At 37.5% G+C, this 15,645-nt stretch overlaps 1 protein-coding gene across 1 annotated transcript in view; it reads left to right on the forward strand.

The window, feature by feature from the left end:
- The window catches only part of MYO16 (myosin XVI), a 585,697-nt gene that overhangs the window by 419,153 nt on the left and 150,899 nt on the right, over positions 1–15,645 (forward strand). Inside the window, exons 24-27 of the mRNA XM_024925327.4 lie at positions 5,845–5,920; positions 11,211–11,386; positions 13,919–13,999; positions 14,251–14,456. Coding sequence (XP_024781095.2) covers positions 5,845–5,920; positions 11,211–11,386; positions 13,919–13,999; positions 14,251–14,456 — 539 coding nt within the window. The remainder of the gene's footprint in view (positions 1–5,844; positions 5,921–11,210; positions 11,387–13,918; positions 14,000–14,250; positions 14,457–15,645) is intronic.

Raw genomic sequence — 15,645 nt, forward strand, 5'->3', positions numbered from 1 at the left:
TGTTTATAAATTGGCAACATGCGGGATCCGTGTGGTGATGTAAATATTCTATATTTTCACTGCATTAATGTCAATATCCTGGTTGTGATAGTTTTGCAGGATGTTACTATTGAAAGAAATTAAGTAAAGAGTACACAAGATTTATCTGTATCATTTCTTACAACTGTATACAAATCTAAACTTATTTCAAAATTAAAACTTTAAAAATATTTAATGGTAATAGAAACAGGATACATGTAGACACAATAAAGGGCATAAATGGACATCATTTATTTCGATTTTCAAATTGCCTTTTTTTTTTTTTTTTCCGAGACTAGAGTGTCACTCCGTTGCCCAGGCTGGAGTGCAGTGGTGGCGTGATCTCGGCTCACTGCAATCTCCACCTCCTGGGTTCAAGCGATTCTCCTGCCTCAGCCTCCCGAGTAGCTGGGATTGCAGGCGTATACCACCACACCTGGCTAGTTTTTGTATTTTTAATAGAGACAGGTTTTGCCATGTTGACCAGGCTGATCTCGAACTCTTGACCTCAAGTGATCCACCTGCCTCGGCCTCCAAAAGTGTTGAGATTACAGGCATGAGCCACTGGGCTGGGCCCTCAAATTGCCTTTGACAAGGCCAATATGAAACTTCACTGATCAAGGAAAGTATCACAGTTAAAAGACCTAATTTGGAATCGAGTAGTATTTTATCTTTAAATGGAAAAGAAAAGTATTTGTGCATGCTTGTGTGTGCATGTTTATGTTGTGTATTTAAATTACTTGGCTGTGTCCACTAGAAATACCTAGAAACATTGGTTGATCCAGTACTCAATCACACAATGTGCTATTGTGAATCCTTACAGTTCAGATGGTCTCCATGTCATTTCTCTTCACAAAAATTTGCAAGATGTCCCGGAGGGAATACTTGATTCCAAATTTAGCACCAGGAAAAGACAGCAACAACAACAACAACAACAAAACACTGTTTGCAACCATGTGTTAACAATCCACGAATGCCAATTTTATGTAACATGTTATCAATTGTTTGCACTATTATGAAAAAATGTATAAGCTATTTGCATAGTCTCTAATACTTGTGTTCATCTGTCAACTCAAATCCTGTCAGTACTGGTCATCTATATCTTATGGATAGGGTCAAAGGCTTTTAAAGTTGGAGGGCCCTTAGGTAATATTATTTAACACATTAAGAAAGACTCAAAGAATGTAAAGAGCTTGTCTAATATCGCAAAAATAATTAAGCTCACCTGCTTCACAATTCATTAACTTCATACAAATGTCCTTTTAGCAATAAAAAAAGAGTTACTAAACACTATGCTTCCTACAAAAATCAAACTGCCATCAGCAAATGTTTGTCGTTGTATGTGGATGTTAAATGCATTTTCCCAGGTAACAGTGAATTGAAGTCTCCAAATGGAGTTTTTTTACTTTAGTTTGAATGGAAAACCTTCAGCATTTTCTCTAGATATCCACGTAAACCAGGTGCCATGTATGAGAACTTTCCAAAGAACATTATCTTGTGCTGATGAAAGATTAGTTAGCATTATATTAAATAAAAATGACAGCACAATGTTATGCTATATTTAGTTACAGTATAACCAAAACTTGCTATCCATTTCACTAAATGATTATTGATTGCATCCAATAGACAAGGCATTGTGCTGGCTGCTGCAGAGACAGAACTGAGAAATGCGTAGTCATCGCCCTGAGGACACTTGGTAGCAGTTTTACCAGGGAAGTTTGGAAGCACCATCAAAAAACAAGCCCATAGCATGAACAAAGATAGGCAAGAAATGTATTTAATGAAACTCTGATGGTCCAGTTGTGCGTGTGTGTGCATGTGTGTGCGTGTGTGTTTCATTTGAAATCATCGGATTTCCATGCAGAGACTAAGCTAGAATTGTAGATTGTGGCTATATAGAGGAGGACTCTATATGACAGGGTCAGAGGTTCTGAACAGGAGAAATGACATTCTCAGTTTAATATATGCATCAAATAGCAGTGTTGCATTAAAGTGAGGATGTAAAAAGGCCAGTACTTAGCCTTTTTGACTATTTGTCTGTCAAAATAATAAGTGATGGTTTTTACTAGTGTGAAGGTAGTAAATATAAAAAAGCAGGGATTGAAGGGAAAATGAGGGGAAAGCTGCAGCCATTGGCAGATGACAGGGAGCCATCCTGGGGGAGGGGATCCCAGATGGCACCGTGGTTTCTAATCTACATAACGTGCAGCAGTGAACATGAGGAAGGAGAGAAGGACGAATGAATGATTCAGAGATTTCAAGTGAGAGAGTATTGAATTTTTAAGTAAGAAATATGGCCATCTTCTGAGAATGAGCCAATCTGGGCTGGGGCTGGAAGCTTGAAAAGAGGCAAAAAGATTTCTAACAGTTACTGTGAGGATTGTAATGTGGCATTATCAAGAGGTGAATTGGGGAACTTCTTAGCAGCCAGACAGGGTCCATCTGAGATGTCAGAATGAATTTGTGGCAGATGCAAATGATACCGAATTACAGTCAGATCCAATGATTGGCCATGTCATTCACTACAATTAGGAATGACTGACTATGATGAAAAAAAAATGGTGGCAGCTTATCAGTGGCTTTTGCTACTTAAATGCTAAGCCCTAAGTTTCAGGTTTTCTTGAGACCTGAAAGAAGTCAAAATAGGCCGTTGCTTTAGAAACTATGGATGAATTGAAGGAGGGGAGATGCCAGTGGGAATGAAAAGCATGTTTAGAAAGTGGAAGAGAATAACGTTAATAGGCTATTAGAGATGAGAGTCAGGATTTGAATATCTTGGAGGTAGGGTACTTCCAAATATTTGCACCAGAAATACTCAAAGTCGTGGAGAAGGATATGATTGGAGGCATTTGGATGAGATCTTTAGTAAATTCATAGTCCTTTTTGATGTAACTGAAATGACATTTGAGGAAGCTAGGAATAAAGTGAAAAACGAATCACTGATACTCACAGAATTTGATGATCATACCTGTTATATAGTATGCCAGAAGAAATTATCTCAACTTCCATTAATTTTCTAGAAGTGAATTGGAATAACTACTAAAGTCATGTGAGCATGGTTGGGTAAGAGCACAACACAGTAGGACTTTGTAGAGATTACCCACACTATTTGTAACCGCTTATACTTCAAATAACTTGTTTTTGGTCTACAAAGCAATGGCAGGATCTCAGCTCACTGCAGCTTCCGCCTCCCAGGTTCAAGCAATTCTCCTGCCTCAGCCTCCCAAGTACCTGGGATTACAGGCGTCTGTCACCACACCCAGCTAATTTTTGTATTTTTAGTAGAGATGGGGTTTCACTGTATTGGTCAGGCTGGTCTCAAACTCCTGACCTCGTGATCTGTCCACCTTGGCCTCCCAAAGTGCTGGGATTACAAGCGTGAGCCACCGCACTCGGCCCTAAGAACTTTCATGTATATTACATCACAATATTAACAGTGTGGTAATGCATTTTTACTCTCATTTTACCAAGTAAGAAACTGCAGCACTGGAACATTGAATGACTTGCCTAATTCCACATAGCTCCAGGTGGCTTTGAAGATGTGTTGACTTCTCCATGGTTTTGCTGGGCACTGCTGCTCCTAACTCAGGAAGGCATAGGGAAGCCAAGCCTCTAGATGGAGGTTTCTTGACCTCAGCACTATGAACATTTATAGCCAGATAACTCCACGCTGTGGGAGCTTCTCTGTGCACACACGGATGTGTAGCAACATCTCTGCCCAACTATCACCCCCAGTTGTGACAGGAAAAATGTCTCCAGAAACGACCAAGTGTCCCCTGGAGGCTATGATTGAGAACCATTGCTCTAGATTGTATAAATTGTTCACATTTAACAACGTATGGTGTGTCACATCCTATGTAGCTCACATTTCAGTATCACTAAGCCATGTGGTGGCACAAGTGCAAACTGGATAATTAGGTAATGGTTTACTTGTACCTGAAAGTAGTTTAAGATTTTGGCATTGTCCCCCAGCTCAACTGATCTTCTGACCCAAATTTATTGGAAAACCTGGGAATGTGTGGGATGCCTTATTACTTCTGTTTTATTTAGGACCTTGTAACAGCAAAGAATAAAAACTCAGCCTTTATGGGAAAGGTGGAGATAATCAGGCACCCATTGTGGCAGATGCAAATATAAAAGCCTATAGAAAGGAAGTTGCATCAGGGATCACCCACCTTTTCCAGGTCCTTCCACAGTCTGCACAGCCCTTTCTTCATAGTTTCTTCTGCTGTCTCTAATATCCATTCACTGCAAAGAATCCAGTCCTCTCTGGGCTCTCTAGACAAAATTCCCAAAGAACTCAGGTTAGCCATCCATACTACCTCATGGGTGACACTCAAATGTCCACAGGCATAACTCTTATACTCCCGCATGGGCGAGGCACACTCTCCCTCAGGCGAGGAGGCAAATTCTCCCTCACGGCGGATGCTCGCCCTCCCTCATGGCGGATGCTCGCCCTCCCTCACGGCGGATGCTCGCCCTCCCTCACGGCGGATGCTCGCCCTCCCTCACGGCGGATGCTCGCCCTCCCTCACGGCGGATCCTCGCCCTCCCTCACGGCGGATCCTCGCCCTCCCTCATGGCGGATCCTCGCCCTCCCTCATGCTGGATGCTCGCCCTCATGGCGGATCCTCGCCCTCCCTCATGCTGGATGCTCGCCCTCATGGCGGATCCTCGCCCTCCCTCATGGCGGATGCTCGCCCTCTCTCATGGCGGGTGCTCGCCCTCCCTCATGCTGGATGCTCGCCCTCATGGTGGATCCTCGCCCTCCCTCATGGCGGATGCTCGCCCTCTCTCATGGCGGGTGCTCGCCCTCCCTCATGCTGGATGCTCGCCCTCATGGCGGATCCTCGCCCTCCCTCATGGCGGATGCTCGCCCTCTCTCATGGCGGGTGCTCGCCCTCTCTCATGGCGGGTGCTCGCCCTCCCTCATGGCGGATCCTCGCCCTCCCTCATGCTGGATGCTCGCCCTCCCTCATGGCGGATGCTCACCCCCTTTCTTGGTTGTTGCTCACTCTTGCTCAGGAGTAAAGAGGCCTCACTGGTTTTGTGTCTCCCCTTATCCACTACCGGTCCACACTGGGCAGAGAACAGACTATGACACACTGACCGTGGTCTGTGCCCCAAGGTATATTTTCAAAGGTAAGCCTTTTAAAGAATGTGTGGCTGATCAGCTTCCCATGACCACTGAGATTTCACACTTAGTTGACACTAAGAGAGACAACAAACTATTTCAGTCTTCAAAGATCAAGTTTCTCAGCCTCTACTAGTAGGCTGATAAAATTATAACATCCTTCTAATTGATTCATAAATCACCTATGGTGAAGAAGATTGCCCTTTAGAAATCCAGAATTAATTGTTTCCTATGTGTTCTTAATCGTAAAGACTTAAGAGTACTAATTCTTTAAGTATTCAAGCAGAACTTTTTAAATTAGGAGACTATTAAATTTCTCAAACTGAAATCACACTTCATTCCAAAAGTTTCGCAAGTATGTTTACTTGGTTTAGTGAGTTTTCTGAGCAAGTTAGAGTCCTTAAGAATAAAGGAGACTACATGAATGTGAACCGTCACTATTTGCTCTTAAACTTGGTGATCAAAGGAGACCTTCACAAAATAGAACAGAAGAGGGTTCCCTTGTTTAATGTACAGAATGAGAACAGGCAGATTATAGCTTGGAACTTGCATGTAACGTGAACTGTAAGACCTGAAGACACTTCTTTTATGAATATTTTAAAACTTCAGCTGGGTCAAGTTATCCTTTAAAGGAATTTATTTTCACAGTCATGTTGAATCATTAGTAATTATGCTGCTTTCTTTTATTCTAGGTAATGTATGATGTTGTTGGGGCGATTGAAAAAAATAAAGACTCCCTTTCACAGAATCTTCTATTTGTAATGAAAAGTAAGTTGATTTTTTTTCCTGCCCTACACTGGTTAAAATGCCATGCATCCGTTATTTCTTTATCTCTGAATATTTTCCTAGAAAATATGCTACCAGCTAAAGCATAATTGAAATGCCTTTTGCATTCTAATGCCCAGACTAATAAGAAATGGGTCTTGCTGCACTATATGTTGGCTACAATGTAATTTGGAGTCCAATGGAAACCATAATTTAACTAAGCTTTTAGCAGATAGAAATGTAAAATACCTTTACTACTTTAGTGGGTGGAATATAGAAAAGCTTTTCTGTGAAGACTAATGAAGATGAGTATGGCTTCCAACGTTATTTAAGCCACAACAGGGAGAATTTCATTACTTAAGATGACTCTGGAGCACAACTAAGGGTGGTATTTTATTCTTATGTACTTTCAGTTATAAAATATTCATGCTCACTATGTAGGAGGAGAAGAAATAGAAGGAGTATATATATGTATACACAAGTAAGTTTAAATGTATAGGACCCTTCTACTTAATGAGCATTAATACTTTATATGCATATATCTACTATAATTCTACACTATATACAAGACTGTATACAAAATGTATATATGTGATAATTCAATGTATATTCATACATATATACATAATTCTGCCTCCAGTAATTATTTTCTTAACAGCAGTTCTGCAGTGATTCACATTTTTCCAATAACCTTTATAGTGAATTAAAACATTGCATCTTGTATGCTTTAAGTTGCTATAAATGAAATCGTCATTCATCTTTAAAAGAAGCACAGGATGGCTTTTTCGTGAAATAGTTGAATGCTCTAGCATTGAAAATAAGAAATCTATATCACTTCTGGTTTGAGAAACATATTTGCCTCAAATTACAGCAGCATAGCTGTAATACACTGTTTTTCACTGAAGATTATTCTGCTTGCTTCTCAGAACTTATGTTTATTGTGAGTTCTCTTAGCTAAAACTAACAAAAAAAAAAAGAATAACATTATGAAGACGGAAAAGAATTGGTCTTATTATCATTGGAAAATCTTCCTTTTAGTGTGCTATTATTTGCACTTTTATTTATAATGCACTTCTCTATCTTTTATGGAGATCTAATATATAGCATGTATTTAAAAGTTTACACAATGCTTTTTTTACTTTTGTATTTCATGTTAATAGGATATGTGTGTGTGTGTGTGTGTATATATTTAGAATGAAAATATGATGGCTAGTCTGCTTATCTTAATAGAGTCCCTGTATTTTAAAATCATTCTTTTATGTAAATTGGTACAAAAAAAAGTTCCAGGAAAAAACAATTCAGTCTTTTTTTTATTCTTTAGGAGGAAGGTGCTTCTGAGCAAAAGGACAGAATTTACGATGTACCCTTTTGTATTTATACAGGAGGTGTCAGATTTTCTTTTTTGTAAAGGGCTAGAGAATAAATATTTTAGACCTTGTGCACCGTAAGGTCCTTGTCGCAGTTACTCACCTCTGCTGTTATAATGTGAAAAACAGCTGTAGACAATACAAATGGATGTGACTGTATTCTGATAAAATTTTATTTACAAAAACCGGCAGTGGGCCATGTTTGGCTCAGGAGCCATGATTGCTCACTCACTCTATCATAAAAGCAAAATATTTGTGGTTGCCGTCATGTTTTATGAATCTGTGAAATACTTTGATGCTTGTACATATTTATTAAAAGCAAGTGTAATTCATAAATAATAATTTTTATTTGCAGGTACTTTGCTTTTAGTATCTAATTCAATTTTCGTAGCATCAAAAAGCTCCCAGTTGAGGAAGATGGTGAGGTCTGTTGTAGAATGTGCACAAGCAGAGCTGAGTCTCTGAGACCACTAACCAGGTACAGTCAGGGAGCTTGGAGACAGCTCATAGAGACACACAGCAAATACACTCATTAGTGCCTAAGATTAGAAGTAAAGTCTACTTCACTCAAAAGGAGGCAGAAAAAAAAAAAAAAAAAAAAAAGCCGAACTCCAGACTTTTAATTCTGCTCACAGGAATAGAAAATTTTAGGATTTAGGAAAATTTAGGATTTACTGTCAATTATGTTAATAATTATTGAGTCTTTTTTTTTTTTTTTTTTTTTTTTTTGCTGTGCGTCTCTGTACACTTGCTTATAAGTTAGGTTATCCCACTTTACAGGTAGAAAGACCTTGTACAATGCTTGTAGATCCCAGTGAGGGACACTTCCGCTCTCAGTATTTATATAGAGTGACATGAAGAAAATGGTTTGTGGTCAGTGACTCCTTGTAATCCCAGTGAGAGAAATATGCCTCTTCACCAGGAGTTCCTTTGCTCGGTTTTAAGAGGCAAATGGATAGTAGAGTTCTCTTAAAAGTCCTGGAGGAACTTGCTGTCTCCTGCCATGTGCTCAGCTGTGGTCAGGGCTCTCCCGTTAGGGCCCAAAGCATGATGGCATCTCCCTGTGCCCATAGGATGACATGGATCTTGCTATATCTTCATGCAGCCTGACCACATGATTCAGGGAAAATACAAAACTGGGTCAGTTACATATTTTGGACCATATTTATGTCTCATGTTTTCAGTTTTTTAAATCTTTTTTATTTTTCTTTTTAAATTTTTTTTTGTACTACCTACCTTCTCAGTAATGTTTTCAGTTTTATTAGAGGCATTTTCTCAATTATAAGAATAAAATGTTGCATTGCTTATCTGTGGGTTCACTTATACATAGACCTGCTATAAATATAAATAATAATTATTTATTTAAGTTGGCTATACTATTATGTATTTATCATTTAACTTTTTATTTTGAAGTGGTTTTAAACTTAAAGTGACGAAATCATTATAAAGTACTCCCAGGTATCCTCTTCCCAGATTCATTTTTTCATTACCTTTCTTTTACCCTCTTGCTATCTTTCTTTCTATCTCTTTCCATCTTTTGTTCTCCTCTTTCCTTCCTTTGTCCTGTGTGTGTGTGTGTGTGTGTGTGTGTGTGTGTGTGTGTGTGTTTACTTTCTGAATCGTTTGAAAGTAAGTTGCTTGCCTCTTCTTGTCTAAATACTTTGGTGCCCACCCTGAGATGGGACATTATCTTACATAACTTCAGTAAATTATCAGAATATTCAACAGGGATGTACTACTCATATCTAATCCAGAATTCATATAAAGTTTTACCGATTGTCCCACTAATATTAGTCTTTTATGGTCATTTTCTCCTAATTCAGGATCATTGATTGCATTTAGTTATCATTTTTCCTTTAAATCTGAGACAGTTCTTCAGCTTTTCTCTCTCTTTCATGACTTTTTTTAATGCCAGTTAATTCATAGAAATCGCTCTGTTTGAGTTTATTTGCTATTTCTTTATATTAGAAGCAGGTTATGAATTTTTGGCCAGGAGTCCCAAGAGGTAGTGGGGTATCCTTCTCGGCACATCACATTCGGAGGCAGTCACGGTTTGAAACAGGTTCACCATGAGCACTGTGATAAGGCAGTGCTCTTCAGCTTCTTCTAACATGAAGCTTGCTGTTTTCCCTTTGTTGTTAATGAGTAATTTGTGAGAAAGTACTTTGAAACTATGTAAATATTCGTTCCTCATCAAACTTTTACCCATTAGTTTTACATGCATTCATGATTCTTGCCTAAATCAATTATTTCTCATGATTGCAAAATTTTGATTTTCTTACCCCATCTTTCAATAAACAGTGGCATTCTACTATAATAATTCCCACTTCTTTATTAATTATTTATTTATGAGTGTACACTCATGGATTCTTATGTTATTCAATGAATAATGATTAATTACTATGATTATACTGATGCTAAAATTGTTTAAGACTTGACCAGTAAGAACCCCTTCAAGCTAGCTCCTATTTCTTTTTGACATAGTCTCTTGACTTTTTTTTTTTAACACTGCCTTACATTCTGGCCTTCCAAAAATGTTCCAGAATCATTTACCTTGCCTCAAATGTAGAATCAGACATTTGTTCAGGAAGCCTTGATTTATCTTAGAAAAGAATGGTATTCAGAAACTCCAAGATCTGGAGGCTGGGTGAGCTCATTGCTACTGGTGTATGATTGCTTTTAGGACCTTTTGGAATTTGAACATTTAAGATGTAAGTATAGATAACATATAGGTGTATAGATCTGTAACTCTGTATTAAGAATCATGGATTTCTCTTGCTATCTCTAATTTCATCCCAACATTACAGGGCCCCTTTTGCATTGCATAATTGTATCTCCTTTTCCTGACAGTTCTTCCTGCTTCCCTGTTCATTTATTACCTAATGTAGGGATTTTTTTAAATGGAAAGCATTACAGATATATATTATGTCACCCGCATTTTGCACCTGGGCAGGCAAAATAATTTGAGTATGGCAAAGGCAGAAACTAAACACTTTGCCACAAAACGTTGCCAACTGTCTGATTGGCTAAGCGTGATCCTAGTGATTTATGTTCATTATTTCACATTTTAATTTTGCAGTGATTCTCAAAGTAGGTACTGTCATCATTATTTTATAGGAAAGGACACTTAGGCTTAAAAACCACCTACATTCAGATATAAGTAACACAACAAACATTCCTTTTGACCCTTAACCACCACATGCATTGTTTTCCTTGTGATTTTTAAATTTGTAATCCAAAATCCACTCGTCTGAGCTCTCATTTCTCCCTGAGGTGTCAAGAAAGGAATATGGACTCATGGACTCAGAATTCTTTGATTTTTATAACTTAAACATGAAAATATATCATTTTGCTTTTACCTTTTCAACTTAACTGTGTTTTTTGTTATTTGTTTTGTTTTGTTTTGTTTTTTAAATAAAAGGACACTTCTTTTCCCTTCTTTCATCTAGCAACTGGTACACCAAGTAAGGCAGGTCCTCTCACAGGTACTTACAGACGGCTCTGAGACAGGTGAGTTAGGTCCTGGGGAAACATTTTCCTGAGTAGTTATTTTCCTGGAATGGGGCGTTTCTAATAGAGACCATAAGTCTTCATGATTTGACAAGTGCACAAAAGCCCCTTAGGTCTGAGCAGGTAAGATTTGGTTCTGAAAACTAGGATAGAAGTGTTACTCAGTTAGAGAGCAAGGCCCAGTTGGGATCAAGACTCCTGGTCAAGGATAGTGAATGTCAGAATTTGTCAATGATATTAAATAGTGGAGGAAATAAAATAAGGATACAGGAAAAGGTAGACTCCTCAATCTGCTGAACGAATGACGTCTTGCACCCAGGATGAATCAATGGCTAGAGCTCTTGTATGAAGAATAAGTTCAAAGCTTAAGTAATAATTTTAGTGCCACTTACGATATTCATTTATTTATCTCCTAGCTAGTGAAAATGTCGTGATCAATCATTTGTTCCAGTCGAAATTGTCACAAACAGGATCCCTCGTATCTGCCTATCCTTCCTTTAAATTCCGAGGACATAAGTCTGCCCTGCTCAGTAAGAAAATGACAGCTTCTTCAATTATTGGAGAAAACAAGAATTATCTAGAACTTAGTAAGGTAGGAGTTTTTGTGATTATTGTTGGATTATTTTCAATTTTGATAAGTATATTTGCTTCTTTTTTAAAAAAAAATCACAATTTTAAATACCAAGGAAATAGATATTCTAATAGAAAGTATTAAGGAAAAGAATGCCTATCTGATGTATAACCGTCAGAATGAAGGAAGAGTAGAGGAAGGTGCAGCAGAGTGACAATTTTAATAGTAAGTATAGTCCGAGTCATTTTATTGGTTGTCTGTGCAACGTCCCAGTTCTGTTTCATCTGTGACTGCCTTTTTGATGAATAGAAGGTAACTTCAGATACTGTAGGCTTAGAGGGAGTAAACTTAGCTATCTTATTCTGTTGATATTAATCACTTCAGATAACTGAGGTCTCTAAATGATAAATTGTTGTTTCTCTTATAGACGTAGGGTGTTGTTCAGGTGCTAGGATGTTTTTACTGCATGTTTGTAGATGTTTAATTTTATTGTATTATACTAATTTGTAATGTATATTTGTCTCGCAAAAGTTTGGTTGTATACACAAGCTCAAGATTCTATGTGCCAAAAGAGAACTAAAAACTCAGTGAAGAGTTGTTTCAAACTGATAGGAAACATGTATGGAATGTTTTAGGTTTCTTCAGAATCCAGTGCCAGATGGTATTCCAGAGTGTTTTGCTTATGTCTACCAAAACTATAAAAGATGAGGAATATATTTGGGAAGGTGTTCAGGACAATCAATTTTAGAAATGCAATTGTTGCAGCTTCTGGAATACATTTTAACTTACCAATTAAAATAAAAGCATAATTAAATTCAATTCTATTTTAGAAGAGTCGCCAAAATGTGTAATATGAGTGTGAGTGAGTGTGTGAGTGTGTGCTCCAGCCAGTGGCTTCTAGAATAAAAGATCCTTTGATGTAGTTGTTTAGAACTAAATGATCCTGAGAATTAGTCTCTGCCACATAGAAAATGGCATTTTTTACATTAAAAAAAAAGAACACAAGCTTATCCTTATAAGAAAGATCTCTATGACTGGAGGTCTTCCTGAACCTTCTGGCCCCTCTTTTCTCAATCATCCTAAAAATCAAGAGCAAAAACCATCACACACTGCTAACCTCAATTATTAAACATTACGAAGCCTAGGTGCCATTACTCTTTTCCCTAAAGGACTGCAGAAGGGAGGTAATTCACAGTAGTTCCTCCACCCAGGAAGGGAACTGGAGTGTTCCATTTCAAGGGACAGACAGCTATTTATTATGATTATTCCTTAAATGTTCTATTTCTCACTTCCCTTCAAACTGCCTTCATCCATGCACAGCCACCCCTGTGGCCAGGAAAATAGGATTTTCCCTACTCTTTAACTGAGCATGACATATTGTATTGTGTTTGTAGAAAATGGGTTGATCTTGGCCCAATCACTTCATTTTACATTCACTTGTCAGTACCAATGAATCACTTTAGATTGACAGTACATCTTAACAGAAGAAAATGAGCTATTGTCATAATAGCAAAAGCACTAAATCTGCAAGAATGTTATCTCAGATTTCCTTCTTGTATCAAGACCTTTTTTAAGAAAAACGATTTTAGATCAATAAGTCCATTAGTCTAATATATAATTTTGTGAAATGTAATAGTAGGTTAGTGGCTGGGGTTCCTTTTAACCCTGGGTGGAATTTAATTAATTACCTTCTGCCCTTTATTTCTGCCCTTTATTTCGTTTTGGCCTCATTTTACTGATTTTGTGTCTCTATCATCATGTAATCTTTGCCACATATGATCTTTTTCTTTTCAGGGCTGTACATATTTGCTTATTTGAAAAAAAATAGAGTCTACTACCATTTTTTACAGATAGGTAATTTAGTAACCTTTTCTTAGTAGTTATAAAACGAGGAAGAGGAGGAAAGGGAAGAAAAACTTGGTAAGAAAGCATCAGACCATTCATTCATTCAACTCCTGAGTATAGTTAAATTTAAGGGAACAAACCAATGATAATTGACACATAAAATCTTTGTAACATAAAACACCATCATTTTGCCCCAGAGTAAACCACATTTCATGATAAATATGAACAGTTAGTAGCATAACCAGGATATGATAATGAGTTTATTGTACCACCAAGCAAATGAGGATCTATGTTTATTTTCACACTAAAATGAGTGCAGGATGGTGATAGATCTGATTTACACAACAGCCCTGTACTTGAAAGGTTGGCAGTAACAGTTGTTATTTTACAAATAGTTGCCCATTTCCTCAACTTATGCACCATTACAAAAATCATTTGGCACTGATTTGTATGAACTATGTTTTAAATCCACATTTGCCTGTAAGTGAATGTACATGGATGTGAGACTTAATATTTTGCTCTTCTGAACTGAAATTTAGTAAAATAAATTTGCTCACTTTTTCTTTTTCTCCATTCTGTCTTCTTTCCTTCCTTTCTCCCTTCCCTTCCCTCCCTTCCCTTCCCCTTCCTCCCTCCTTTTCCTCCTTCTTCCTTTCCTTTCCTTTCCTTTCTTTTCTCCTGTCCTTCTTGTCTTTGTTTTTATTACAGTTATTAAAAAAGAAAGGAACTTCTACATTTCTTCAAAGATTGGAACGAGGAGATCCAGTCACCATAGCATCACAACTCAGGGTTAGTGACGTTTTCAGATTTCAAAAACTTAATGTATGTTTATAGCAACTAAAGAGGGTTTATGTAGACTTTTTTTTCCATTTTTGACAACTTAAATATCGTCAGAAAAAAATTAAACACACACACACACACACACAGAGTAAATGCATAATGAGATTTAAAGACGTAAAGACTTTTTATTTAAAAACTGCTTTATATTTTTAGCTAGTGTCTCCTTTGGAGAATCAGTTGGGTTTTACTTCTCTCCTTAGAAATCACTAACGGATATTATTGGAAAACTTCAGAAGTGCACTCCACACTTCATTCATTGCATCAGGCCCAATAACTCAAAGCTGCCAGATACTTTTGATAATTTTTACGTGTCTGCTCAGCTACAATATATTGGGGTCCTGGAGATGGTGAAGATCTTCCGATATGGATACCCTGTTCGCCTTTCCTTCTCGGATTTCCTGTCAAGGTAAATTCTTCTGCTCTTAAAATCGTTGTTCTAGCTGCTGTTCAGTGCAGTATACTGACACTGACACTATTATAGCAAGGGTCTTCTGTTGTCTTTTTTGGCATTGCTTTTGTTGTTTACTTTTTTCTATCTCCAATAAACAAAATATTCTGGGAAACAATGAAATACACTGACAAAGCTCACATAAAAAATAATTAAACTGTACTGAGGACAGTATCTTGGAAACCATTCTCATGTTCCTTTCAAAGTGTGGCTTTCCTTGGATTAAAGTTTTATAAAATGATTGCATATGATATTTACTATTTATTATTTAAAAGGAGAATGTATGTAAGTGATTATTTCCCCTTTTATATATGAACAAAATATTATTTAGATCAGTGGTTGGCAAACTACACTCATGGGCCAGCCAAATCCAGCCTACCACCTGTTTTTGTAAATAAAGTTTTATTGGAACATGGCCACAATCATTTCTTTGCATATTGTCTGTAACCACTTTTGCACTGCAATAGAGATAGACAGTGTGCCATGGTGTAAAATATTTGTAAAATGTTTGTTATCTGCCGCTTTAGAACAGAAGTTTGTTGACCTCTGTTTTCAGTACATTCAGCTGAAAAATACACTGTGCGCAAGACAGTGCACTCATTCCTAGGATAAGCTCTTGTCACGTGTCCTCATCTTCATGTCTGTATTAGCCCTTCTCCCATGGCAGCCTTATCCCAGCCATTTGCAAGAAGCACCTAAACTCACCAAAAGCAACATCATCCCCTCAGGCTACGTATTTGTTCATTTGTATTTTATTTGATCAGAAACTTTAGTCTGACTTTAAGTAAATTATAATCCTCACTGATGAATCCATTTTAAGTAAATTGGTTGATGGGTAGTAACTTAATTTACAGATATATGCTGCTAAGCACTATTCCAGGGCTCATCTTTAGGTACATTGTTGTGCTATACACTCTAGCTTGATGAATGTCCCAGTTTAGACAGGTAAATGCATACGCAAATAATGGCCATTCAGTGCTTGTAATATTACAAAGGGTTGGAATATTACAAAGGGTTGGAATATTACATGGGTTGGAATATTACAAAGTGTTACAGAAGCATAGTAAGAAGGTAATTTGGGATCAGAGATAGCTTTCAAAGATATTTGAAAGATATTACAATCCTGGTGAAAATAATGAGACTATCT

The sequence above is a fragment of the Pan paniscus genome, chromosome 14, assembly GCF_029289425.2.
Source record: "Pan paniscus chromosome 14, NHGRI_mPanPan1-v2.0_pri, whole genome shotgun sequence".
In the NCBI taxonomy this organism is placed as follows: Eukaryota; Metazoa; Chordata; class Mammalia; order Primates; family Hominidae; genus Pan; species Pan paniscus.